We start from the raw sequence: 26,937 nt of genomic DNA on the forward strand, positions 1-26,937 counted from the left end.
AAAGTATGGATATTGAATCGTCTCTGTGCTCTCTCTTACCCGGTTGGGTTTTCATAGCTGCTGATGCTGTTGGGCACTCAGGAGGGCTTGCCATGGGTTTTAAGAGAGGAAGACTGAAGGTTTTAAACTCATGGGGCTTCCCAAACGTTTTGGGTGTGGAGATTGTGTCTCCTGATTTTGATATCCCTTTGATGATCGTTAATGTTTACGGCCCTTGTCAGGGAAGGGTTCCTTTTTGGAATGATCTCCTCTCAAAAGACCTGTTTAAAGATAAAAATCTTATTATTGGGGGAGATCTGAATTTTTCTATGGGGATGGCTGAAGCTTGGGGGCCTCTTGCAAGGGAGGACCCTCTGACTGATTTCTTTTCTAACGCCCTCCTTTCACATCATTTGATTGATGTCAATATCATTAAAGCAAAACCAACCTGGAGGAACAGAAGAACGGGGGATGATAGAATTGCGAAAAGACTGGATCGTTTCCTTATCAATGAAAAGCTGGCATCCTCTATTCCTCTATTCCGGCAATGGGTGGGTGAAGGTGGAAACTCTGATCATTTTCCCATTCTACTGGATTTTTCAAAGCCCCCTTCAAAACCGGCCGCTCCTTTCAAATTTAATGCCTCTTGGCTTCAGGAGGATTCTTTCATTAAACTTTTCAATGAAACCTGGAGACATGCGGGCCCGGAGCATTCGGAGAATAAAGCAGGTCATTTAATGGAAAATCTCAAGAGGCTAAAGAAAGCTGCTATTGAATGGGCTTCTGCTAGAAGGAAAAAGCAAATTGAAGAGTTAGTAAGCATTGATGAGGCCCTGGGGGTCCTTGAAGACCCAGAGGCTGATGCTTATGCATCCCCGGAATCGAAAGAAAGAATTCTGGCCCTGGAAAAGAGAAAAGCGAAGATCCTACTGGATAGAGAAGAGGAGTGGAGATTGAAAAGCAGAGCTATTTGGCTGAAAGCAGGGGATGAAAATACAATTTTTTTTCATAATTATGCAAAAGGACGGAGGAATGCAAACACTATCTGGAAGCTGAGGGATGCTGAAGGCAGGGAGGCCACATCATTTGAAGATCTGGCCTCTATGGGGAAGACTCACTTCCAATCTCTCTTCTCCGATCCTGGGGGGATATCACTGCCTGAAATAATCAGAACTGCCCAGGCTTTCCCTCGGTTTGTGGAGGAGGAAGATGCTGAAGATCTGTTTAGAGAAGTGACAAAGGAAGAAGTAGAAAGTATAATAAAGTCTATGCCGAAAGACAAAAGTCCAGGGCCTGATGGATGGACCATAGAACTGTTTACACATTTTTTTGATTCTATCGGGGCAGAATTAGCTGAAGTGGTGGAGGAATCGAGAGTGAAAGGAGAAATCTATGGTCCTTTCAATGCAACTTTCATAGCTCTTATTCCAAAAAAAGAAGACCCTGTTTCTTTTGAAGACTTTAGGCCTATTTCTCTGTGCAATACCATCTACAAGATTATAGCAAAGACCATAGCTGTTCGATTGAAACCATTTTTATCTGGCTGTATTTCAAAGGAGCAGTTTGGTTTTTTGGATGGGCGCCAAATTCATGAAGCTATAGGGGTTGCACAAGAAACTATCCACAGTATCAGGCAATTAAACAAAAAGGGGGCAGTGCTCAAAATAGATCTATCAAAAGCTTATGATAGGGTCAGTTGGATGTATTTAAAGCTGCTCTTGACACATTTGGGTTTCCAGGTGGGCTTCATTAATTGGATTATGGGTTGCATCATCAATATAAATTTTGTTGTCCTGATAAATGGAGCTGCTTCCCAGTTCTTTAAAAGTCAAAGAGGGCTGCGTCAAGGGTGTCCGCTTTCCCCTCTGCTCTTCCTTCTTGCTGCAGAAGGCTTGAGCAGACTTATGGCGAAGGCAAAAAGCTCAGGTTTGGTTAAAGGTTTGGAAGTTGCTGTTAATCTGTTCATTACTCATCTGCTTTTTGTCGATGATATTCTTTTGTTTTCAAATGGGAACCTAAATGAAATTTTAGAGATTAAGCGCATTCTTGATCAGTTCCTGAAAGCTACAGGGCTTCAAATAAATGAGAGAAAGTCTCAACTTATCTTCGAAGGCTTCGATAGACAAGAGGAGAATTTGATTGCTGCTCACCTGCCTTTTGGAACCTGTAATATGGAGCAGCCTTTCAAATATCTGGGTTTTTGGCTTAAACCATCTTCTTACAGAAAGCAAGACTGGAATTGGCTAATTGCGAAGATTGAACAAAAAATTTCTCATTGGAGCTTCAAGTGGCTTTCTAGGGCAGGAAGACTTACATTGGTAAACTCAGTCCTGCAGGCTATTCCAGTTTTCTGGGCAGCATTGACCTGGATTCCAAAAGGGATTCTCCACAAAATAAAGCAGATCTGCAGTAGGTTTCTGTGGTCTGGGTCAAAAGAGGACTCCGTCCTTCCATGGGTGGCTTGGGATAAGATCGCTAGACCAAAGGATTGGGGTGGATGGGGTCTAAAAAATCCCATTGATTTCAGCCTGGCCTTAGCAGCAAAATCTGGATGGAGAATCATCTCCATGGAGAACCTCTGGACGAAGGTAGTTAAGAGAAAGTACACCGACCCTACGCCACTCGAAGATTGGATTAGAACGCCAAACAAAAAAGGGAGAAACTGTTCTGTCATTTGGAAAGCCACGTCTGAGGCTTTTAAGGTAATTGAACAAGGGCTGGCTTGGCGGGTCGGAAATGGAGAGAATGTGAGGATTGGTAGGGACCCGTGGGTTGGGTGTAGTGAGGATTTTGCTCTTTCTCCTGGAATGCTCAATCATCTGGATGATATTGGAATTAGAAACTTAAGGCAAATTGCAGACTTGGAGCACTCTACTCTTTGGGGGCAGGCCTGGAGGTCTGAGGCCGACATAGGAATTGATCCCGTCTGGAGGAATGAATGGCAGCTATTCATTCAAGAGCTTAGAAGATCCAATGTTAGAATAATGGATAGGTCGGACTCTCTGGTTTGGGCTCATGCGGCGACAGGGTTATATTCTCCAAAGGCTGGATACAGTTTTTTGATGAAAAATAAAGGCTGGATCCCTCCGGTTTGGTGGTCAAAGCCTTTGTTCAAACTTAAATGTCCTAAAAAAGCTAGAATATTCTTTTGGTGCGCTTTATCCCATAAGATTCCTACTTGGGATATTCTGTAAGCCCGGTTTAAGCAAGGCCCTGGAAGATGCCCCCTCTGTTTTATGGACTCTGAATCCATTTCCCATCTCTTCCTTTCGTGCCCCTATACAAAACAGGTTTGGATTGAAGCGGAAAGACTCATAAATGTAAAATTAAGATGGGAGGGAGACTGTTTGGCCACAGCCTGGGAATATTGGTGGAACCAATTTCAAGAGAGGAATCTGAGGAATTTACCACCTATCATTTGCTAGGGTATTTGGATCGCAAGGAACCGTAGCATTTTTCGAGAATTGGCGACCCCGGTAGCCGCTATTGCCATTCAAAGCAGTGCCATCCTTGAAAGCATCCCTGTTAAGGAGGAACCTGCAAATGTTGTTCCGCGGAAGGAGCCTCGTATCAGAGAGGGGATACCATGGGCTTTCTTCGACGGGGCAGCTCAAAACGACTACTCGGGCGCTGGGTTGTGCATTCATCTTAGCAATTCACACTCTCTAAAGGCCTCAGTAGGAATAGGAAGGGGGACAAATAACTTTGCCGAACTCACTGCTCTAAAGCTGCTCCTCTGTTGGCTCCTCCATAAAAATATTCTCACAGTTCAGATTTTCGGAGATTCGATGAATGTTGTAAACTGGGTTAATGGGAAACATAGATGCCAGCACTATATTTTGTTGCCTTTACTTGAAGAGATTCAATCTTTCAAACAGCAGTTTAATGTTTTTACTATTGACCACATATACAGGGAGTTCAATGAGGAGGCGGATCGATTATCTAAAGATGGCTTGCAGCAAGCTGTGGGCTCTTGGAGAGTAACTGAACAGGTCCAGGATCAGATCCGTGTGTCGGATCTCCCTCCAAACACTTAAAGTTTTCCTTTTTGTCTTTCCAGCTATATGCACTAGTTTATCTGGGTCTTTTATGATAACGGTGGCATATGTAAACTATGATTTTTTCATCTTTCATATACTCTTATGCTCTGTTTTTATGAGCGGACAGCGATTTGGATACTGTATTTTTCTTCCTGGGTTGTTTTCCTCATGAAAGGAGACCCAGGAGGCACTGTGGACATCTGTTTTGTTTCTTTGGATGTGGCTGTTCAGGCCGAGTACAGGTGATTTTGTTAGTGCTCTGTAGGGGTACTGATGATCATATCAGAGGAGCCTTGGCTCCTTATCTGGCAGTTATTTGCAGAATGTTAACTCATATGCTTGTAACTTTTTTATTTCTTATAAAAAAGTTCGTTTTTTTCCTTGGAAAAAAAAAGTATTGAATAGATCATTTTTATGGGTTTTATTTTTTAATTTACAAAAAAGTAATTTAAAAAATATAAAATTGAAAAAATATGTAAAAATAGCATGTGTACAATGTGTACAACTACTAGCCAGCCGCATGAATATTGATGACCATTAAGTATGCGATAAGGCACATTCCACACATGTGGACGGCTTAATCTGACGTAAGCTACGTTTACAATATCAATGCTTTGAGATTGCCCAGAACCACAAAACTTGATCAGCCCACCTTGGTTGGAATTTCAAAATAAATCTATTGGTTAAATTTGATGGTTTTTAGATTTGCTATCAATTTTCATAGTTTCTTGATCACAATTGTATAAAAAGAATTTTGGGGCTTTTGGTTTTTAGATTTGCTATCAGTTTTCATAGTTTCTTGATCACAGTTGTAACAAAAGAATTTTGGGGTTTTTGGATTTTAGATTTGTTATCAATTTTCATAGTTTCTTGATCAGGAGACCATTGTTCCAGGCCAGGAGACCACCTTACCTGGTTGGTGCCAAAAGCAAGTCTGCCGACTCAAGTAAAAGATATTGATACAGATTTGATAGGATTAAAGGCCATACAATCTTGTACAATTTATCCTCCGCTCTTCTGAAAGATAGGATGTTCTCCAAAATCAATATATTTCTCATGGATGGTGTACCACAATAGAAATCTGACATGGGAAAACCTAAGGAAAAGAAATTGGCACGGCTGAGTAGATGCTCAATGTGCGAAGCAGATGAGGAATCAAATTATCACATGTTCTTCCAATGCAAATTTACCGTGCAAATTTGGCACGAATTGGCAATGCTATATGGTTTCCCTCATGTTGTTTTCCATTCAATTCATGCAGCCTTTGAATGGTGGAGTGGGGAAAGAGATTCATGGAGGTCGATCATTATTATTATTCTCTGGTGTGATTGGAGGTGGAGGAATAGTAAAATCTTCAAAGAATCAAAGATCCCCCTCAAGTCTATTCTGCAACATATTATTTCCATATATGACTCTGTGCCAAAAAAGCAACCCAAAATGAAAAGAGGCAACAGTAAAGAGAAAGAATTTAATTTCACAGGTTTCCTAGAGCGTTTTTTGATGGTGCTGAGCAGCAAAACACTTGTGGATGCGGGGTTCACATTATAATGGACGAGAAGCTGCAATATTTTATATCATGGAATGGAGGGAAGGGCACAAATAGTATGGCTGAGGCAAGGGCTCTAGCGGGTCTCCTTGCTTTCTGCATCTTTTTTGATATACAGGCTATTTTAATCTTTGGTGACTCCAAAAAAATGATGGATCATGTCAAGGGAACCTACCACATTAAGTGCCCACACCTCACAGGTTGGATGGACAAGATTTTGTTTTATTGGGGTCTCTTGAAAGACTGCTCCATTCAACACATTTTCCGAACTTAGAATCAGCAAGCAGGAAGCCTGTCAAAGGAGGGTTTGCTCCTTGAATCTGGTCCCTGGTCCATGAAGGTTATATGTGGAGAAAACTCATGTTTTATCCAGGACTTCTCTATCCCTGGATCTTGATTATCCTTCGATTGTTGTCAGTTTTATCTATTTTTCATCTTTTTGTTTTAACACTTGTATATGACATGTTATATAGATGTCCAGCAGTCTCGAAATCCAGATCTTATTCCACCAATGTTCATGCATGTGATGCACATATGTTGGGCATATGCTTTCATGTTTTGGTTTTTGGAACAGCTCAGGTGTTTTTCTTTCAACACAAAGGAACTCCGCCTACAGTTTTTGTTTTCAAGAACAAGATCCTTTTGCTTCAAAGTACGAAACTATGTACTATTTGGAACTTTTATATAGTCTCAATATAATACAATGATGCTTTTTCTTTCTGAAAAAAACAAAAAAATTTGAGATTTTTCAAATTTATTAGCTATATTTAACTAATAAATCAATAACAAACAATTTGTTAATCAAATTCCATCCTACTGCTCCATGCTAAATCCAAACTCTTCCTATAATCAATTTTCCGAACTCTTCATATAATAAATTTTCCAATTTTAAAATTGGATTGCTGAAATTATTATCAGGTTGAATTTTAAAATTGGATTGCTGGAAATTATTAGCTTGAATTTTAAAATTATAAACTTGGATTGCTGAAATTGAAATATTGTATTGCGTAGGATGTAAAAGAAAAAGAAGAAAATGTTAAACAGGTAAGGTAGTTGGGTAGTGCTGTACAGATTTTGATATCAAGTCAACTATTCACTCTGCTTCATGCCTGTTCGGTGCATTAAATGCAGAATCACGATAAGGATGGCTGCTACTCGAGATTTAAAATAGCTTGCTACTGGGTTACATCACATAGAATATAAACCCTGAAATAAAGTTAGTGAATTATTGACAATATAGAATATAAGAACTGTTAATGAACTATTAAAATTTTATTTTTTTGGGTTATTTTTGAAATTTTAAAGTTTTATTATTATTATTTTAAGGTTAGGGTTAAGTTAGACATTATATTGGTGTATGTGATTTTTTTGTTTGTGAGACAAGGGATTCACTTCCGCACAATAATTTGACTAAGAAATCTACAAAAATATACATACTCTACCCGACTAATTTTGAATCTATGATCTTTTAAAAAGAAATACATGCTCTTAACCATTAGATCCACTCAAACGATAAACAAACTAACTTGTTGCTTCACAGTAATCATCAAATATTAAACATACTACACATTAATATTGACATCTTAATTATTTAATACCAATTTTAATAAATAATTTGAAATATCTTAATTAAAATATTTAATACCAATTATATTAATACCGATTTTGATAGATGAGTTAAATGTTCATAACCTCACTTAACCCAGCCCAGGTAGCATGGTCTCCAAAGTACTACCTACAATGACAAAATTTTGCATGCATTTTTCAATCACCCAAACAACTTTAGATGCCGGTTTTTCATGCTGTTGGTTTGATTAGGTAGAAGGTGTGTCAATTTAGAAATTTTATGATTTCAGTCTCTCACCTAATGGCCTGCTAAGAGTATTGGAAACTTATTTGCAGGCTGCATCCAGGTGAGGCATTCTTTGTACACCCCTCTGATCAAACTGAAATTTATGGGTAAAGAATTTCACTCAAAGTATCGTTTTATTTTTCCAACAATTTTTGTATTTCAAGAAGTAAAAGCATTGTAATTAGTAGTTCGTTCATCTAACGTTAAGACTAATTCCAATCTATAAAAGATTCAACTCAAAGTATTTTTATTTTATTTTATATCGATATTTCAAAAGATTCAACTCAAAGTATTTTTATTTTATTTTATATCAATATTTAAATCTTAATCTGGTAATCTAATAATAGAAATAAAAACATTCTTAAAAAATAAAATAAAATCGCTAAGACTAGCTGGAATGTAAAAAAATGCAGAGTTTTTGTTTACACACCATAAACATGACCAGCGAGGTCTCGGTATCGAATATGTCGGACTCCTCCAGTTTCATGAAGGCGAGCAAGCATGTGATTTGCATACAGGGATATAATGGCCGATACTACCAACCCCACGATGCCTCCTAACCATCCCAGGGGAACCATTACAACATATGAATATGCCAACACATAGGCACTGCCCATTGAAGTTACCAGAATGAAACCTACTTGGTACCATGGATCTGCAACAAGAAGTTCAAAACTGTTCAATTCAGTGAAATTTAATTGCAATTTTTTTAAATTTTCAGAGGTTTTACTTATATAAGATATACAAGCCATGAAAATAAGTCTTATCACCCGTTTCAATCTCTAAAATTTTGGTGTTTAGAATGGACTTGAAAATAAAAAACCAGTGTTTTACAAACTCAATACCATTCAATAATGTAACAAAACTGTTTATAGAAAGTGAATATATTTACCACCGCCGGTGGCATGAGCTGTCTTGGATGCCTCAGGAGTGGGAGTTTCCATATAAAGAGAAAGCTGCTCCTCGTCCATTTTTGCTAATTTCTGCAACAACAGATATCAGCTGGTTTCTCCGTGGAATCCGGGCAATCATCACAGGCCTTCTCCTCTCACTTCTCTCTGTTTCTCCCCTTCCCTCTCCAGCTATAAGTAGGTGCAAGTGTTCTTGGATAGCCGGTCTCCACAATAAAGGAAAGTGGGGGTGCCCACCTAAAAAAAAGTTATGTAGAACCCCTAATTGTGCCCTGGGTTATTTAGTTTTCCAAAGGTGTTGCTAGGAAGTTCAGCAAGGAAGAGAAAAAAGAGATGCTATATTAGCTAAATATTTTGATTGGTTAATTAAAAAATAAAATAAATTTAATTTTAGATTTATCAAAATTAATCAATTTTGTTTTTTTGCCTTCAGTTTAAAAAAATTTGGTTCTTATTTAAAATTTGGTTCTTATTGATTTTTGATACGTCGGAAGTTAAGATTAATTTATTAGGAAAAAAATTTAACTTAATTTTTACATATATATATATATGATTAAATGAATGATATTCACCAAAAAGTTATTAATTCTAATAGTAAATTTCATAATTTTTTTATTGAATATATGTATGACTTTTCAAAACACAATATTATACATAGGCATCATATTTGAATACTCAAAAAATACTTTAGATTTATCCTTGTTCAATTCTCCCCTTTAACTATGCTATATTCCACATAAATATCATGGATCAATACCATGAGTTCTTGAACTCAAAAACCATCAAAAACCACTAGTAACCTGATAAGGCGAGTTTACTTTAAGTACCCAACAAATACTAATAATAATGATGTAGAATTCTTGTTTTTATTATTTTAATTTGAAGTTATTTTTAGTTTAAAATAAGATTATTTTATTTTGATCAAGTCAAAATATTTACTGGGCATCACATAACAATATTTCTACCATATTTTACTAGATCTCTTGGCTCAATAAAATAAAAATAAGAAAATGAATATATATATATATATATATATCAAGTGGTACAAACTTTTCCTCAAGTTTTGCATTAAAAAAAGAGGTATGCACCTTGAGAGATTTGATCCATCTTGGGGTTTGATCAATGTGGAATTAAGATGGATCTAGGTTGGTTATTCTATAAAATTGCCAAAAAATCTATATAGAAAAGACCTAGAAATAGCTTCTTAGTAATGTATTTTAATAAGAAGATTTTTTGACTTATTTTATTAAATTTTGATTATAATTCTTGATATGATTGTCAAGTTTTTTAAATTTCATTTTTAAATGTAAAAATAGATTTAGCATTCTAAAAAAACCTTGTAAAACATTGAAAGTGTGCATCGTCAATAATTTAATAATAAAGTAATCTAAATGTTTTATGAGTTTTCTAAAACATCAAATCTATTTTCACATTCTTAAATGCACTTTAAATAACATAACATTATAATCTTACCAAAAATCATATCTTTATAATTTTGACACAAAATTCTAAAAACTCATTTCATTAGACTAAACCCTAAACTTATTCTCCTTATACAAATATAAGGATAAATTGAAAACTTAAATATTAAAAATTTAGATGTAAATATATTTATCAAAAGGATAAATGGAAAACTTAAATATTAAAATTCATCTCATAATTAGATGTAAATATATTTATTAAAAAGATAAATTGTAAACTTAAATATTAAAAATCATAAATATATTTTTAAAAAATGAAATTTAATGAATAAATTATTCATTATGGTCTGAATTTTTTGAAGTATATTATTAAAATGTCCAATATGATGAATAAATTGATATTAAGCGTTAAATTTGAAAATAAGATTGGATTTCAAATTCTAACTATATATTATTTTACATATAAAAATATATTTTATGGTTACCTGTTCAAAATATTATATTAAAATTTATTTATTTATTTATTATATAAATAAAAAATTATATCTATTAAATATTATTTATTTAATTACTATATAAATAAAAAAAATTATATCATACAAAGTTTAAATAATAAAATAATATTTTTGAAAAATAATTTATAAATATGTTCAATATTGTTAGTAAATTGATATTAACAAGGAAATTTTAAAATAAAATAGATTTCAAATTTTAAGAAAAATATTTAAATATAAAAAATATTTTATTACTATATATTTAAAATTTTATATTAAAAATTATTTATTTTATATATAAATAAAATAATTATATAATAAAAATTTTAAATAATAAACAATAATTGTTTTTAATGATAAAAATTATCCATTTCCAACCATTTATTAAACACTTTGAAGTGAATCAAATTATTATTGGTTAATATTTATGATATGTTTATTTTATTTTATTTTAAATATTTAAAAATTATAAAAATGTTTTTTATTTATAAAAAAATTAATTAAAATAAATAAAAAATAAAAATTTAATAAATAATTAAATATAAATATTATTTTTATTAAATTTAAAGAATTATTTTCATTTTTAATGAATAAATTTTTTATTTCATTTTTGAAAAAATAAATAAAAAAATAAAAATATTTCGAACAATTTGCCTTCATTAAAATATTTAAACCTTCATGGAAAGATTAAATTTATACCATTTGTTTCCCTGCTAAATTATTATTCCCTACTTTTTTCTTAAATTATCATGCTTGCTTTTTTTCTCATTTAAGAAACTTTTAAAAATGAATACAACCATTCAAATTATGCATGTAATGTTTAGCCAAGTTTAAATATAATTAATTTCAAATAAGTCACTATGGTTATCTCTGACCTAATTATGCATGTGATGTTTAGCCAAGTTTAAATATAATTAATTTCAAATAAGTCACTATGGTTATCTCTGACCTTAATCCACTGGAAACAGCAATTATCATGCTTTACTTTTCAATGATGGCCAGAGGAAGAACATAGGTGTTGATGTAATACTGCGTTATTTATTCTTTTACTCAAATAATTTGATGAGGAGTGTACTTTACAAGTATCATTTTTTTGTTTGTTAAATTTTCTCAAAAACTATATTTTCATCACGTCTACTGTATCATTTTGATTGAAACTGAAAATAACCATAAATGTGATTGTGATTGAAACTGAAAATAACCATAAATATGATTGTGATTTTCTAATGAGACAAGTCTCCTTCTATCAATTTGGTATATTTGCAAATGAACTCAAGGCCACAACCCCAAAAAAAACATGTAGAATTTTGGTCTCTTCCAAAGGAACTCAATTATCCCAAAGGAAGCTATCTCTGTAATGTTTCACTGAAAGGAAGCCATCTCTGTAATGTTTCACTGAATTTCAATGCAGTTCCCAGAATATAATATGTTTTGACTAACAGTTATTACCAAAGTTCTGGCCCACTGGTACGAGGGAGTTCTCATGCTTTCCTTCAGTCTGAAGGAGCCTGGTTTTTTATATGAGTAGCACATTATCTATTTGGATTCGCTCTTCAAGGCATTGGGCCAGGAGAGAATAGAATAACAGAGCCCATCAGATTTAAAGTAAATGTGCTTATATATATATTAAAATTTCTCCTAAGTGACATGTGTGGTCGATATTTAAAGTTGGCACTGAGAATTTGTTCTCACTCCTGGCCGACCTGCCGGCTTAGGGTTCTCAGCATTATTTCTAATGCTGTAAAGTGAATAGCTTGGAATCAGTGATTAGCATAATGTTAATTTATCCAAAATCAGGAAACAACTTTAAAGGCAATGGGGAATAACTTAGATTCTTTGTCCAAAATCAGAAAACAACTTTAAAGGCAATGGGGAAATTAGTTTCATGTGTTTGATATTGAAAAAAAAAAACTCTGAATAACTTATCCAAATTTGGAAAGATGCACGTTTTTTAATGCTTATGTAATTGGACATAACTTCCTAGGATAAGGTAAGGTTGAGATTTACAAATGACAGAAAATATTGTTTACCTCCCAGGGCAATGCCAATTGGGTCGTGGTTAGCAAATTAGCAAAACAGTACTTGAAAAGAGTAATGGGAAACTGGCGTGTGTTGAAATTATTGCTTTTCACTGTATTTATGCTCCGCAGTGTTTTTTATTTACATATTTAAATTTAATGATATAAATTCTAATATGCAAAAATATTAAATATTTTATAATTAGACTTTAATGGGTTATTATAATTATATTTTTTTTATTTGTTTATTTGAAGTATAAACTAATTTATATTTATTTTAATTTCTTAATTTTTTGAGATGCTAATTTCTTTTATAGTGAAAAGAGATTTGATCTATCTCGACATTTGTAGATCCAAAATTAAGATAGATCTAGACTACTTTAATTATTAATTATAATTATTTGTAATTGTAATTATTATTTTTGTATTTTAAGATAGATCTATACTATTTTAGTTATTAATTATAATTATAATTTTTATATTTCATTTTATTTTATTTTTATATTTATTTATATTTTTATGTAATTTTACTAGTCAAAATGTTTACACGACATGACATGATATTACATCATCTATTCCATATTGGACTTGAAAGTACCTATAGAGGCCATTATAATAATCTTTAAATTCTAATTTATATTTAGGTAAAGGTGTTACCAAATAGAATAAAAACTTATAGCTCAACGCATCCTGTCACATCCTGAACTCGATCAAGAATCCATCTCCATATAAGTGTAAGCCATGCTCAGTTCCATGGAGTAGTCCTCATCTCATCTGCAACATGTCATCCATGATGTTTGGTGTCAATGTGCTACACGAAGTCAGCCACATCTACTCCAACATCATCCATATGTGTGCCTCCTCCATATGAAGAGACCATCTCATCAAACTCCAACTCTCGGCATGCCACATCCAAGTCCATGAAGCTACCTCCATCACATTTGCAATGTGTCAACCCTCAAGTCTCCATAGAAACAAGTATACACCTGCCTCATCTATCCATGTGCTGCCCATGATCATAGATCAATCAGCTCCCATGTGTCAAAAGGTAGTTGAGTCTTGGCTCAACTCATGCCCCAAGTGTTGCCACCAAGGCATCATCATCATCGTAACTCCATCACTCCAAAGTGTCTCATATCGATCCTCCACATCAAGTCACTCTTCCAAGCCATGCCCATACATGTACTTGAAAATATGCACCTGCATCAAAGTCCCTGACCTCAGCTCCTCAATGCATTAGATCCTCCACCATATATGAAGTCCCTAAAAGTCACAACAATCTCATGTCATCATGAGCTCCATGAGTCATCTCCAACCAACATCTCCATATAGTAGGAATGCTCCATAATCTGCTCACAAATCCATCCAAGTCCATGGCCTTGTTGTACAAGAGTGTACAACCTCTCCATAGGCTCATAAGTAATAAGTCTCCATGTCACATCAACAAATCCATCTGCACAACATCCCTGCCTTGGCACTCCTCATTAGATGCCCATAAGTGACGCCTCTACAAGTGCTCCACATAATGTTCCTGCATAAGACTGCCATGCTTCATGTCTCCAACTTGATGTCCATGACTAAGTTGCCCATGTAGTCCAACCAAGTAGACCCATCACAACAATCGGTCATCCTCATCCAAGTCTACAATCTCGGTCTAGTGAACTCGGTCACCCAACCATATCATCATCACATGAGTTTCTCCATCATAGCTCCTCCACCAAAGGTTCCACCAAGACTTGCTCTTGGTCTCGGCCATGAGAAGTCCACCCAAGCAACCCAAGTGTGTGCCCTCCAATCTGTCCATGAGTCATGCCGGGCACTTAGCCAAAGTGGCTAAAGCATGACCTATTCATCCGCAACGATCATCATGTTCCTCCCTTGTCACGGGCCTTTGTACCTTCTATCATAAGGTCACAAACAACCCCAACAAGTCCTGCAACAATCAACAATCCTTGCTTCTCCATACAAGGTCTCATCATAGACATCCATGGTAAGATGCTCCCTAGCATCAACAAACTGGCTTTGCCCTTTCCTGCATACGGTCCACCCACCAAATGCTCAAATAAAACACAAGTATCAATACTTACTTCATCATCATGAGGATCCTCCTCATTCATCCATGTCTGCAAACTGCACGATCCTGGTCCAACTTGATCAATCTCAAGTTCATCCTTCATCATGGTCATGTCTGCAACATCTTCAATCATCATCACTTCCTCTTCCTTGATAGCACAATCTGCAAATTCACCTTGCTCCATTGTCCAACCAAGTTGAAGAAGCTCTCCTTCAACATTCTTCTCCAAGACTTCAAGTTATTTTCGGATCCGGGGCTTCTCTTCCTTCAAACTTTTCAACCTGTATAAGGTAAGCAAGAGCTTCCCTTCACCTTCTCCCAAACTTGCCATGCCTTGTACTTCGCCTTCCCCAGTTCGTACTTTGTTTGGTCCACAGACGCCCAAACCGTGTGTACCTGCCCACACGCAGTCCCACTTGCCCACCTGACACGTGCCCAAATCGTATGACCAGCACGTAGTACCGCCTGCCCAACTCTACGATACCCGGTTCCAACCTTTACCAGCTTCACCAAGTTCCTTGCAACCATGAACCAGCCCTTGTTCCACTTGTATGTGAAACTAGCTTCCTTCACCTGCAAGTACCTGCTTCCACTGTCACGAGCAACCTTGCTCAAATATCAACTGTCAAGTTTCCAAGTGTACCCACACCTGCACTTCGTCACGAGCAACCCTGCTCACCAGCTCCAAACCGAGCTCTGATACCAACTTCACTTCGGTGAAGTTGTGTAGCAGCTTCAATACCCAGATCAGCTGCTCTGATACCAACTGTCACGCCCCCAATTCTTTTTTCCTTAAATTGGCCGGGTGCGGCACCGCCTAAGTTAATAACTTGTTCCGTCGTTAATTAAATTTACGAACTACGCCTTAACAATTCATAATAAACATGAATTACATATTATTAATGTGTGGAATCCATTAACAATATAAGAATAATAATACAACTCGGCAATAATAATAATAAACGATCTTTTATTATATATGCGGAATTTTACATGACCGGGAGCCGCGCTCAACCGGCGTTCAATAAACGGGAGGGCGCCCGCCCGTGCTAGAGCGCACGGCGGTCTGCCAAAACTCCACCAAGAAATACAATGATACAATATTACGAGTTCACACAATTCGGTGTTGGGCGGGCAGGCACACCCGTGCACGACCCTTGCCCAAGCCACAACCCAAACCCAATGCGACTTCCGTGCGGTAGGCACCCACGCACACTACCCTACCGTGCTCAATACCTTCGCCCGTCTCGGCGGGCTCATACCCGAGCTGCGGTAACACCAACCTACGCCTTCACCCAAGTGCGCACACCTTGTGCGATGAAGAGTGAAGATGATCGATGTTGAACGATGTCCAAATGAACCGCAGGTCCATTCTACTTATATGCATGTGAGGCCGCTCGTCCAACCTTGGCCGACCTCCAAAATATTAACATGAACGCCCACTCATGCTTGCCTCCAACGTCGGCTCGCCCAAGTGTGGGTGCGTTCACATATGCTGCCCGCCCATCGTATATACTTCGCAAACTCTCCAACACTTGCGCGCGCACACATGACGACGGACCTTCGCACGCATACTTAGTCGATTTTCTGCGATGGAGGGAGTGCGCGCCCGTGCCCAAGAATGCAGGGCGTTACAGCCAGACCCTACCTCTAAGTTTTCAGCTTTGTTGATTTTTGTTGTGTTTTCAAGTGTTGTTAGGTCTGTTGATTTTTCATTGTGTTGTCAAGCGCTCTAAGGTTTGTTAATTTTTCATTGTGTTTTTGAACGCTGTGAAGTCTGTTGATTTGAGTCGAAGCCCTACTGAGTGCTGTGAGCTACATTCGAAATTCAATTTTTTTGTAATTAATTTTTTTTATTTACAGGTTTTATTGGAATTTTTAATGGCATTTTTAATTTTTTTGCAGCTTGGCACCAGAGGAATTGGTTGGTTTCACTCATCGCTGGTAGTTTTCTCAACCTCCTCGTCTTGACCAGGTAAGTCTCTCAGCTAAATAACATGTAACCAGTAAATAAAACTAGATTTTTCTCTATTTTTGTAATTAACTTGTTGGCATTTCTATAGGCCCCCATACCACTGCTCGCGTTCACAACAATTTATGATGGTTGTGTATGTGAATATCACCCTTTCCTAAAACAACTTTAGTAGTTATCAATCAGTTCAACATAGGATACCTACGACACATTAGAGCTACTTGCAGTGCAATAATTTGGTCACTCTCCAAAATCCTTAACAACCATCTTATCCTTTAAACCCCATTACTGGTTATCTTATCTTTTAAATCACATTACTCGTTAATTACATTGAGTAATAAAATACATGAATTACTGGTTAACTGCATTGAGTAATAAAACACATGAACATGTGACAAGCCTTAAAAGCATATATCTTCCATGTTGGAGGCATTTTCAATAGGTTATTATAGAAGCAAAGATTGCTTACATATTTAAAATTTTCCAAACAAAACTGGAAGCGATTTGAATTCCAACATGAATCAAATTCTATTGCTTCCCCTCTTTCCAACAATGAATTAGAGTAGAAGAGTTACATGAAGGGATGTTGCTGCAACTTCTCCCAACTTTTTTCTTATTGTGTAGAATCGCAATCCCTACCATTTGTCATTATGCTTATCTTTTAGAGTATTCCCAATTATTTGGAGGAGTAGTAAACATTGGTCTCAAAAATTGTCCAAACACAAAACCCATAAGTGTACTAACAGAAAATTGTCCAAACACAAAACCCATAAGTGTACTAATAGAAGGTTTAACGTTGTTCATGAAGCAATAATTTACATTATGAAATACATTGTCCTGGAACAAGATTTTACATAACAAAAACAGATTTCATAACAAGAAAATCTTAGATATGAGGGCTCAAATTTCATATTTAGACCAAAACTCAATACACCTTGAAACAATATGACTATGGCAAAGGATCCGTGATAAGAAAAAATTAAACCTCTATTTTGTCCCTCGGTTGAGGCACAACTTGAATTTGGGTTGGTAACCCAGTAAAGACTTGTATAAACCACCATAAAGTGCCATGTTGAGCAAGAGGAAAAGAGAACCCGGCCAAAAGTGGTACATAGTTATTAGTCTCAAGAATCAAACTTGTAATTGATTTCACTAAATGAAATTAAAATTGAAAAATGAAATTGAAATTGATAAATGAATAAATGGAATTGGAACTGATAAATTTCTTGCATATCTAAATCAAGTATTTAAACCTTGTTTAAATTATTTTTTTACCAAATTGTGATTAAAAATTGTTGCACCTATTGTTGGGTGCATGAGATTGAAGCTAATTAGAGTGTTGGCATTGTTTTGTAATCTATTTTCGGTGTTTTAATTTTAATGTTATTGGGTTGACTTGTTCTACATTGATTTATCTTGTAGAACAACCTTGATGCTTATTGGTAACATACTTTCCTTGCTTTTGTTGTTATATTTTCATTTACGTTTCCTATTTCATTATGTGTAATTCACTTCAAGCTTCTCTGTTTTCATGGAATATGGGTCTTATTAGCTTTCTAAGATAATACATAATACACTTAGTTGAAGGATCTTGTACTTGCTCTTTTCAAGTAGTAGTTTCTTTTTGAGACACATCTTTTTCATTTCTATTTTATTGGGTGCATGTGATTGAAACTAATTAGAGTGTTGACATTGCTTTCTCATCTAGTTTCGGTGTTTTAATTTTAATTTTATTGGGTTGCTAAGTAGAGTGCTAGCATTTCTTTGTCATCTATTTTTGGTGTTTTAATTTTAATGTTATTGGGTTGACTTGTTTTACATTGATTTATATCCTAGAACAACATTGATGCTTCTTGGTAACATACTTCCTTGCTTTTTTTGTTATATGTTCATTTATGTTTTCTTTTTCATTATGTGTAATTCAATTCAAGCTTCCCTATTTTCTTGGAACATGGGCTCTATTAGCTTTCTAAGATGAGGTTGAATACACTTAATTGAAGATTCTTGTACTTGCTCTTTTCAAGTAGTAATTTCTTTTTGAGATAATTTTTTTTCATTTCTATTTTGTTGGGTGCATAAGATTGAAACTAATTAGATTGTTGACATTGTTTTGTCATCTATTTCTGGTGTTTTAATTAAATTTTATTGGGTTTCTAATTATAGTGTTGGCATTTCTTTGTCATCTATTTTTGGTGTTTTAATTTTAATTTTATTGGGTTGACTTGTTCTACCTTGATTTATCTCATAGAACTATGGTCCAATCCAAATGCTCCAAAACGATATTAAGAATGCCCTATGATTATTAGGAGCCTCTACTAGATCAAATAATTCTATGCTAAGAATATAGGCATATGATGCAATGCCAAAGAACTAGAAATGATGCACCTATCATTGATTTTAGTATCATATCACCATTCTTAAAACATAATTTTAATCGACAAAATGAAAAATTTAATCAACGAAGAGGACACAGATGAAAAAGAAGATGATATCATGACCACTGAACAACCTTGATGCTTCTTGGTAACATATTTTCCATGCTTGTGTTGTTATATGTTCATTTATGTTTCCTTTTTCATTATGTGTAATTCACATTGCTTCCCTATTTTTTTGGAACATGTGTCTTATTAGCTTCCTAAGATGAGACATAATACACTTAATTGAAGATTCTTGTCCTTGATCTTTTCAAGTAATAGTTTTTTTTTTAGATACATCTTTTAAATTGCTATTTTTTTGGGTGCATGAGATTAAAACTAGTTAGAGCATTGGCATTGCTTTGTCATCTATTTTTTTGTGTTTTAATTTTAATATTATTGGGTTTTTAATTAGAGTGACGACATTCCTTTGTCATCCATTTTTGGTGTTTTAGTTTTAATGTTATTGGGTTGACTTCTTCTACCTTGATTTATCTCGTAGAACAACCCTGATACTTCTTGGTAACATTCTTTCCTTGCTTCTATTGTTATATGTTATGTTTCCTTTTTCGATATGTGTAATTCAATTTGCTTCCCCATTTTCTTGGAACATGGGTTTTATTAGCTTTGTAAGATGAGGGAAAATACACTTAATTGAAGGTTCTTGTACTTGCTCTTTTTAAAGAGTAGTTTCTTTTTGAGATGCATCTTTTTCATTTCTGTTTTGTTGGCCGCATGAGATTGAAGCTAATTAGAGTGTTGGCATTGCTTTGTAATTTATTTTTGGCGTTTTAATTTTAATGCTATTGAGTTGCTAATTAGAGTGTTGACATTGCTTTGTCATCTATTTTTGGTGTTTTAATTTTAATATTATTAGGTTGACTAATGTTATTGGGTTGGTAATTAGAGTCTTGACATTGCTATGTCATCTATTTTTGGTGTTTTAATTTTAATGTTATTGGGTTGAATTGTTATACCTTGATTTATGTCGTAGAGTTCAACCTTGATGCTTCTTGGTATTCATTGCCTTAGTTGTTATACGTTCATTTATGTTTCTTTTTTCATTATGTTTAATTCACTTTGCTTCTCTATTTGCTTGGAACATGGTTGCAGGCAAGACTGTTCATGTCGACATTGAGGTTATTGATTCCCCTCTTGATTACAATATTCTCTTGGGTCGTAGTTAAACTTATGCCATGTCAGATGTTGCATATGCGGTTTACGCAAGATGTGCTCCCCCCATGAAGGGAAGATCATCACCATCAATCAGTTGACATACTATGAGCCAGCATCCTTGACCTCCCCTAAGTGCATTATCTTCTCAATGTTCGACAAATAGTCCTCTACCCCTCTTTCTGGTGTCTGAGTCAGAGTCTACAAATATTCCTCATTATTAGGTGCTTTCCCCATTCATCCCTGTTATCAGGAAAAACACTGTCTATTCAGAACTTCTAGTCCCACTAAGACGGGTAGCTATCTTAGAAACAAACAAACTAAAGTCACTTGTGTTTTCCTTTATGAGAGATAGATGAGAAAGAAGCAGAGAGTACCAACCTCAGTCTTTCGCTTGGCTCCTTGCTTGTTTCCTTTCCCTTTAACAGAATCTCGCCACTGCTTCCTTACTTGTCTCGCTTCAAAGAGCACCTGTAGAGTCATAGAAGCATAATACCATCAAAGCATAGAGATCTATCACTGTAAACAATATAGGATCATATATATATATATTGACCATACAAATGCATATATCAACACAATATTCAGAGATACACAAGAATATGGAGAAAAACTCAAATAGCTTTATTGATAGAAGTAGTAGAAGAGAGGATTACAACCACTTGGTCTGACCCAGCGCCATCCTCCCAGCTTGAATGCCCTCTTCACCTCATACAAAGCAAGATCACCCAACAATGTCTTCAAAGAGAAACCAACAACACTTCTTTGCAAATTACCAAATTCCAGCCTTTGGATCTCTGGGATGAGGGATCCATATATAGATGTTTGCAAATGGGTGAGTCAGCTTCTGGGATTTTGATTAGTGTCATCTCTCTGATAGTCCTTGGTTCCACTTGGAGATTCCATGATATCTTACTCATCCTTGGGCGAATTCAGGGAGGCAAGTGTCAAATGAGTAGCTTCTAGAAGATTCTCAGGGTCTCCACCTAGAAAACTGCTTGTGCCATTTGTCTGCTCTCGCTCATCGCACCCTACAAAAGGGCTTTCCAGTATGCATCAGACTTTTTGCATGTGGTAGGTGAGATGCATCGCACCCTTAGCACTGGGCAGTCTGTATGGTCCTGCTTTGACCAGTTCTTAGTAGTTTTTCATGGAGAACTTCTGGGAGATAATGTAATCAGCTAACCTTGCTCCTTTAGGGTATGAAACAACACTTTTAGGGACATAGAGGCCCTTGGTTTATGGACATATGTGATTGGGGTTGCAGTGCCCAAATATGTCTATAATAGTTGCCCCCTAAAGCATGAGGTCGTAAATCTTTTTGATGTCAGGTGAAATTCTTTATAATGAGGATCCAATGTTTTTTGAACTGGAAGGTGACCTGTAATAAGATACAATACAATACATTATCTTCATAATATTTTCATGATCTAGCTGAGGTAGGCATTCCCGTGCTTAGCTTGATAAATTCATTTTCATGTACATAGGACAGACAACCGTCTGTGTACAGACTGATGATTCTGGTAGAGCCATCATCCCTTAGTTTGGATGATTATCTGTGCAGCAATGATGTAAATTTCATGTCTTTATTTTCCTGAATATATTGTAGCCCGGATGGATGAAACTAGATCCGGGGTCTTCAAAACTCATTCAATCTTCACCCGAAAGTACAAGTCGATCCATGTGAAAATATGTTTTGATGTCGAACATGGAAAGACATTGCCTAATTACTAGCCAATGATGTAAGCTATTAACATGTGCGAGAGGAATCACCGATGATGATGATGACCCTCAAGGTGTTGCAGTACAATTCACGTGGTGTGAATACATGAGTCGATGTCAAACACCACGCAAAATCTTTCGGTCGAAGGCCATTAATGTAAACCTGTCACCGGAAGTGAGAAACTTGCCATTGAGGCATGCAAGCTTCAAAGTACTGAAAGGGTTGTTCCTAGGTCAGCTTCTTGGATAATGAGCTGATGTTGACAAGAAGTGACCCATCATAGGAGGGCATTAATGAATCCTACATCTACGACATGGAACGGAGCAAGTGATTTTGTGGAGGTGAAAACGATCTGATGATACAAGGCTCAGGGTGGCAGTCATGAAAGAATGAAGCATGAAGGTATTGTAGTGGATGAGACACAAGCTGGGTTGGTGAATTATCTGAGCGACTTCTCTTGAACATATCGGTGACACTGAAATGGATTGGTAGCGTTAACCCCAAAAATGGATGGTACGGTGGACCAATGGTGATATGACCGGTGAATGGAATAACCCAACCCGACTCAATCATGGTGATGGAGTGAAAGTGTCATGTTCAAGAGCGACCTGCTACCAATAAATTTTCTTCAAGTTTTCTTCCCAATTTTCCCCAGTCATTTCTGACTAGTACCTCTTTATTTTTGTCAAGCTTGAGGAGGATAACATATGCTTGTTCTATAATTTTCCCTTCGGGCAAACCTGTCGCTATGTTTTAACGAGCCTAGCGACAATGAAACTCGCTCTTGTCTAAATGGACAAGTTTGTCGCTATTGTTTTAACGAGTTTAACAACAAGGATAACTCGGTCCTTTTCAATTTTTAGAGAGTCTGAAAAGAGACGGAAAGGAAACTCCAATATTCCTTTTTCGTAGTATAATCCCTTAAGTCCGAAAAAGAATAAAAAAATGCGAAAGGGATGACTTTTTGATAGTTTTAACGAGCTGAACAAGACAAACGCTCGATCTTTTTGTGTAATAATCCCTCAGGTCCAAAAAGATTAAAATCTAGATAAGGGATGGCACTTCCAATCACTTTAATGAGCTGGAGAGGCCAATTTCTCGGCAATCTTTTCATATTTTACGAGTCAGATGAAAAGAGCTTAAAGGAGACTCATTTTTTAGGAACAAGTGATATTTTCGGGTAGCAGCTAGTTCTAGGTGAGGGTTGGAACTTTCCAATCACGACAGTGTTAAGAATATGGCTAACATAATCAGTCATGACAGCTGTTCCTCAAAAGGGGTAAACAATCAAATGGAGGAGTACGATCGGCTAAAACAGAGTGGAGGTGATAGTAAGAACACGACCAAGGCTCAAAAGCTGATGATAATGCATTCACAATGGTTATTTACCGGAGGCGGGTTCATTTTTTAATGAGCTTAAACTCTGGTGGAACATATGCTCATTGCTAGGTTTAATTTTTAACGAGCTTGAACTTTGCGTAAAACTGCTCGTTGCTAGGTTTATTTTTTAACGAGCTTGAACTTTGCGTAAAACTGCTCATTGCTAGGTTTATTTTTTAACGAGCTTGAACTTCGTGTAAAACTGCTCATGGCGGGTTTATTTTTTTTAACGAGCTTGAACCCTGTGGTAACACTGCTTGTGGCCTAGTTCATTTTTTAATGAGCTTGAACCATGCGACAATATATGCTCAGATTCTGTTTCATGTTTACACAAGCTTGAAATGAGAAACTATGCTTGTTATAAGTTTTCATGCCCCCAACATAGTGACACAAATCGAGATGCATGCCCCCCAAGCTTCATTGCATTCAACAAGGTGGTTGGAGTGAAGGTTTACCTTCAAGATCTTTGGAAGACTCGACTTGGATTTTATGAGATCGTAATCAAAGACTTGATTTGGAAAGGGAGTTGTTTCAATTTTTAATGAGGTTGACACAGTAAAATAACTATCCTTATAATCCACCATATTTACAGTATTTGATAGAAAATCAAAAACTGAAGGATGATTAAGGTTGCTGGAATAATCTTCGTGGTGATCCGAAAGATGGGAATGATGGTGGTAATCTTCCCATGGTACCTCTCCTATCATCATTGAATGAATGATTCCTTCGTCTGTAGAATGTACATGCGACCAAGGATCTAAAGAGGTGCCATATTCCTTAGACCTATCTATCCAAACACTCGATGAGCGTTGATTTGGGTTTGCCCCCCAGGCCAAGAAAATTGATTGCTACAATATTTCTAAAATGGCAATGATCCATGTTGACAAAATGTTCAGGAATCTTCTGAATCTTTTAGATATAGAAGATATCATATTGCAGGTTTCCACCATGGCCACTTCCGCCAGAGTACTCTGAGGTGGTAGGGCAAAAGTACCCATCAATGTAGGGTCTTTTAGCAGGTCTACTCCGATATTTTGAAGTCAATGAGAGCTTCCATGGATCATCGGGATGCTTCCCATAACTTGTGAACTGTTGGGGAGAAAGGTTTGTTGGTCGAAAATTGTAATTCCTCCTTGAAAAGGAAATGCAATCTTTCTGAAATATGTCGACACAACAGCGGTCATAGCATAAATCCAAGGCCTTCCCAGTAGGATGTTATAATCGAGGTTTCCATCGAGAACTACAACATCAATTTCTACTGTTTTGCCCCCCCAGTTCAACTTGTAAGTTACTCAAAATCTCGTATGGAGTGTATGTTCATCCATCGAATGCTTTTAACGTCGTTGACGATCGCGACAAGGGTGGTGAACCTAAGTTTTCCAGCAACTCATTGACATAATACATGTAGATGCCCCCTCATCAATAATTATTCGATGAATAGTTTTCTTGAGGGCCTTCACTTGAATGAGGAAAGCGAGTTGAGCTGGTAACTGAGGTTCATATCCTTTATGATTAAAGGCCACAAGATTGGAATCCACTGGGTCAATCCCACCTATTGCTGATAATAGAGCCTGCTTTTGGGAGGGGCAATTTTGTAGTACTTCAAGTGTCAACATAGCAGACGGCGATTGGGCCAGGTCCTCTACTATATTATAATTTTGTGCCACTCTGGCACAAGGATTAAATGTCGATTTATGTACCACTCCCTTTGGCGGTTTTATCGTTAGCTCAGGAATGATGGGTGGCACAACTTCTGTCGAAGTTGTTGTCGAAATACTAGGTTGATCAGTAGCCTTGTTGTTCGACAGCTGTGGATTCCCGTAATCTTTATTCCTTGTCAATATCAAAGCATCATTTTGTTGTTTTGAAATGGACAACATAAGCACTTGGGATGGGGAAGCATTGTCACTAGCAACCAAATTGGTTCCTGGGTTTGGAAATGGGTCAGTCAATACTGCTGAAGTTCTTGAATTCTTAAAGATTTTCTTAACTTCAGCTTTATATGGACAATCTCTCGTCCAATGATCCTCATCACATATGAGGCATGGCTGACTAGGTTTCTTTTGCCCAGAAGGGTTTGCAGAAGATTTTTCAGGAGACGAATCGTCCTGTTTCTTCTTTTTGCTCTTCCCTTTCTTCTTGCCCTCTGGTTGCTTCGGTTCTTTTCCTTTGTCAGTCGACACGGCATTAACTTCCGAGGCTAGAAGTTCTTCATTTGCATTTTGACTGGAAATATTACGGGTTTTTTTAGATGTAGCCTTTATCGATTTTGTGCTTGTCGCACCTATCACGCCATCACTGGCATGAGAGTCTTTGTTTGATTTAGGAGGAGGAATGGAAAATTCTGGCCTTGGAGCATTAGGGATTTTGTCATAGAGCATTCCAGACTGAGTATAGATCAAGTCTAGATATTGCGCATCAAAAATGACCTTCTCTTTAGTGACGACTCCTCCCTTTGCCACATCTTCTGTAATAGAAGGTAACAAGGACTTAATAAACCATTCAGCTAGTAGTTGATCAGGGACATATGTTTTTAACATTCTACGACGACGTCGCCATTCATGAATATGATCAGATATGTGAGTGGCCATCGTCTGTTTGAAATTGGTAAGAAGCTCTATTCCTATTTCGTACCTTATTGGTAACTCAAAATGGGTTAAAAAGGTGGTGGCAAGGGCACTGAAGTTATCAAACGAAGCTCTAGACAATTCAATGTACCATTTTGCTGCCGGACCAATTAACATTCGCTGAAAAAGGCGAAGCCTAATCGAATCATCATTTAGGGTGTTGGAGGAACACCATAGATGAAAGGTCATCACATGATTCTACGAATCTTCACCCAGATTTCCATAGAATTTAGGAATATCTGACGGAAGTTTATGAGGAATCAGCGGCCACCAAGGGGCATAAGCAAATGGATCATTCGTTAGCCGATTTATATCTGGTAACTCTAAAGTCGCCACGAAGGGCAACTGTTGATTTAGGTTCGGCGAAGCGTACCTAGGATAAAATGGGATCACCTAAGCAGTGGGTCTTTGCATACCAGCATAATGCATTTGATGCTGATAAATTTGATAAGGTTGCTGGGCATAACCAATTTGGGATGATTGATGATAACCGTTTTGAATATACGACTGCCCATTACCTGCAAAGCTTTGTTGCTCAGGTCCTTGGTAAGCTTGCTAGAATTGCGGTTGTTGATGTTGCACCAGCCATGGCAGTGAAACCATTTGCTGTTGCCCAATACTGGATGTTTGACCAAGATGGGGGGTAATAGTACCCGTTTGAGCTTGAGTCGCTCTAGTTAAGGAGCCACTAGCCGGCGATTGCGGTTGTGTCGTAGAGACAAGAGGTTGTTGTATGATGACCTGAGAAACTTGAGGCTGGCATACAACAGGTATCGCCTGTACTTGCGACACTATCACAATAGCTGGTGTAGTGGGGATATTCGACATAGGTAGATTCGGTTGCATTGAGTATACAATTCTTGGTTGTTGAGGCAGTATTGGCACCCAACCAGTGGATGTGATTCCATTTTGACCTGAATTTGGTTGAGAACTCTCATATGTTTGTTCTCCCGGAGGGAACACTGAAAGGGCATAGTGCCCTCCATATGGCAGCAATCCAGTGCTATAGGGAAGATTGACCTTTGGAGACCAGACTGCCCAAATTGATACTGTCGTGAAGGATCAATTTGCTGAGACTCAACATAAGAAATTCTAGATATTATTCCGGACGAACAAATGGGAACAAACCATACTGTCGAAACAGTCCCTGGGTGGACTCCCTCTAGCGGTTGAGAGCTAGTTGGGACAGATGGTATGCCAGCGAACATCATGAGAGTGGCGGCAGGAGGTTTTTCTACCGCTGTATCGGATGACACAATCCTAGATGTCGATGGTTGTCCAGACATATCGAGTCTATCCAAAAGACTTCCTAG

General features: G+C 36.7%; 1 protein-coding gene across 1 annotated transcript in view; it reads right to left on the minus strand.

Moving 5' to 3' along the window:
- LOC149151928 (putative proline transporter 2) overlaps window positions 1–8,551 on the minus strand; it is a 103,156-nt gene extending 94,605 nt beyond the window's left edge. Inside the window, exons 1-2 of the mRNA XM_089443317.1 lie at window positions 8,310–8,551; window positions 7,848–8,072 (exon numbers count right to left, since the gene is read on the minus strand). Coding sequence (XP_089299443.1) covers window positions 7,848–8,072; window positions 8,310–8,388 — 304 coding nt within the window. The 5' untranslated portion in view covers window positions 8,389–8,551. The remainder of the gene's footprint in view (window positions 1–7,847; window positions 8,073–8,309) is intronic.
- Window positions 8,552–26,937: the final 18,386 nt, after the last annotated feature.

The sequence above is a fragment of the Pinus tabuliformis genome, chromosome 9, assembly GCF_031772625.1.
Source record: "Pinus tabuliformis cultivar Carrire ecotype Pingquan chromosome 9, CPIR1, whole genome shotgun sequence".
NCBI classification, from domain to species: domain Eukaryota; kingdom Viridiplantae; phylum Streptophyta; class Pinopsida; order Pinales; family Pinaceae; genus Pinus; species Pinus tabuliformis.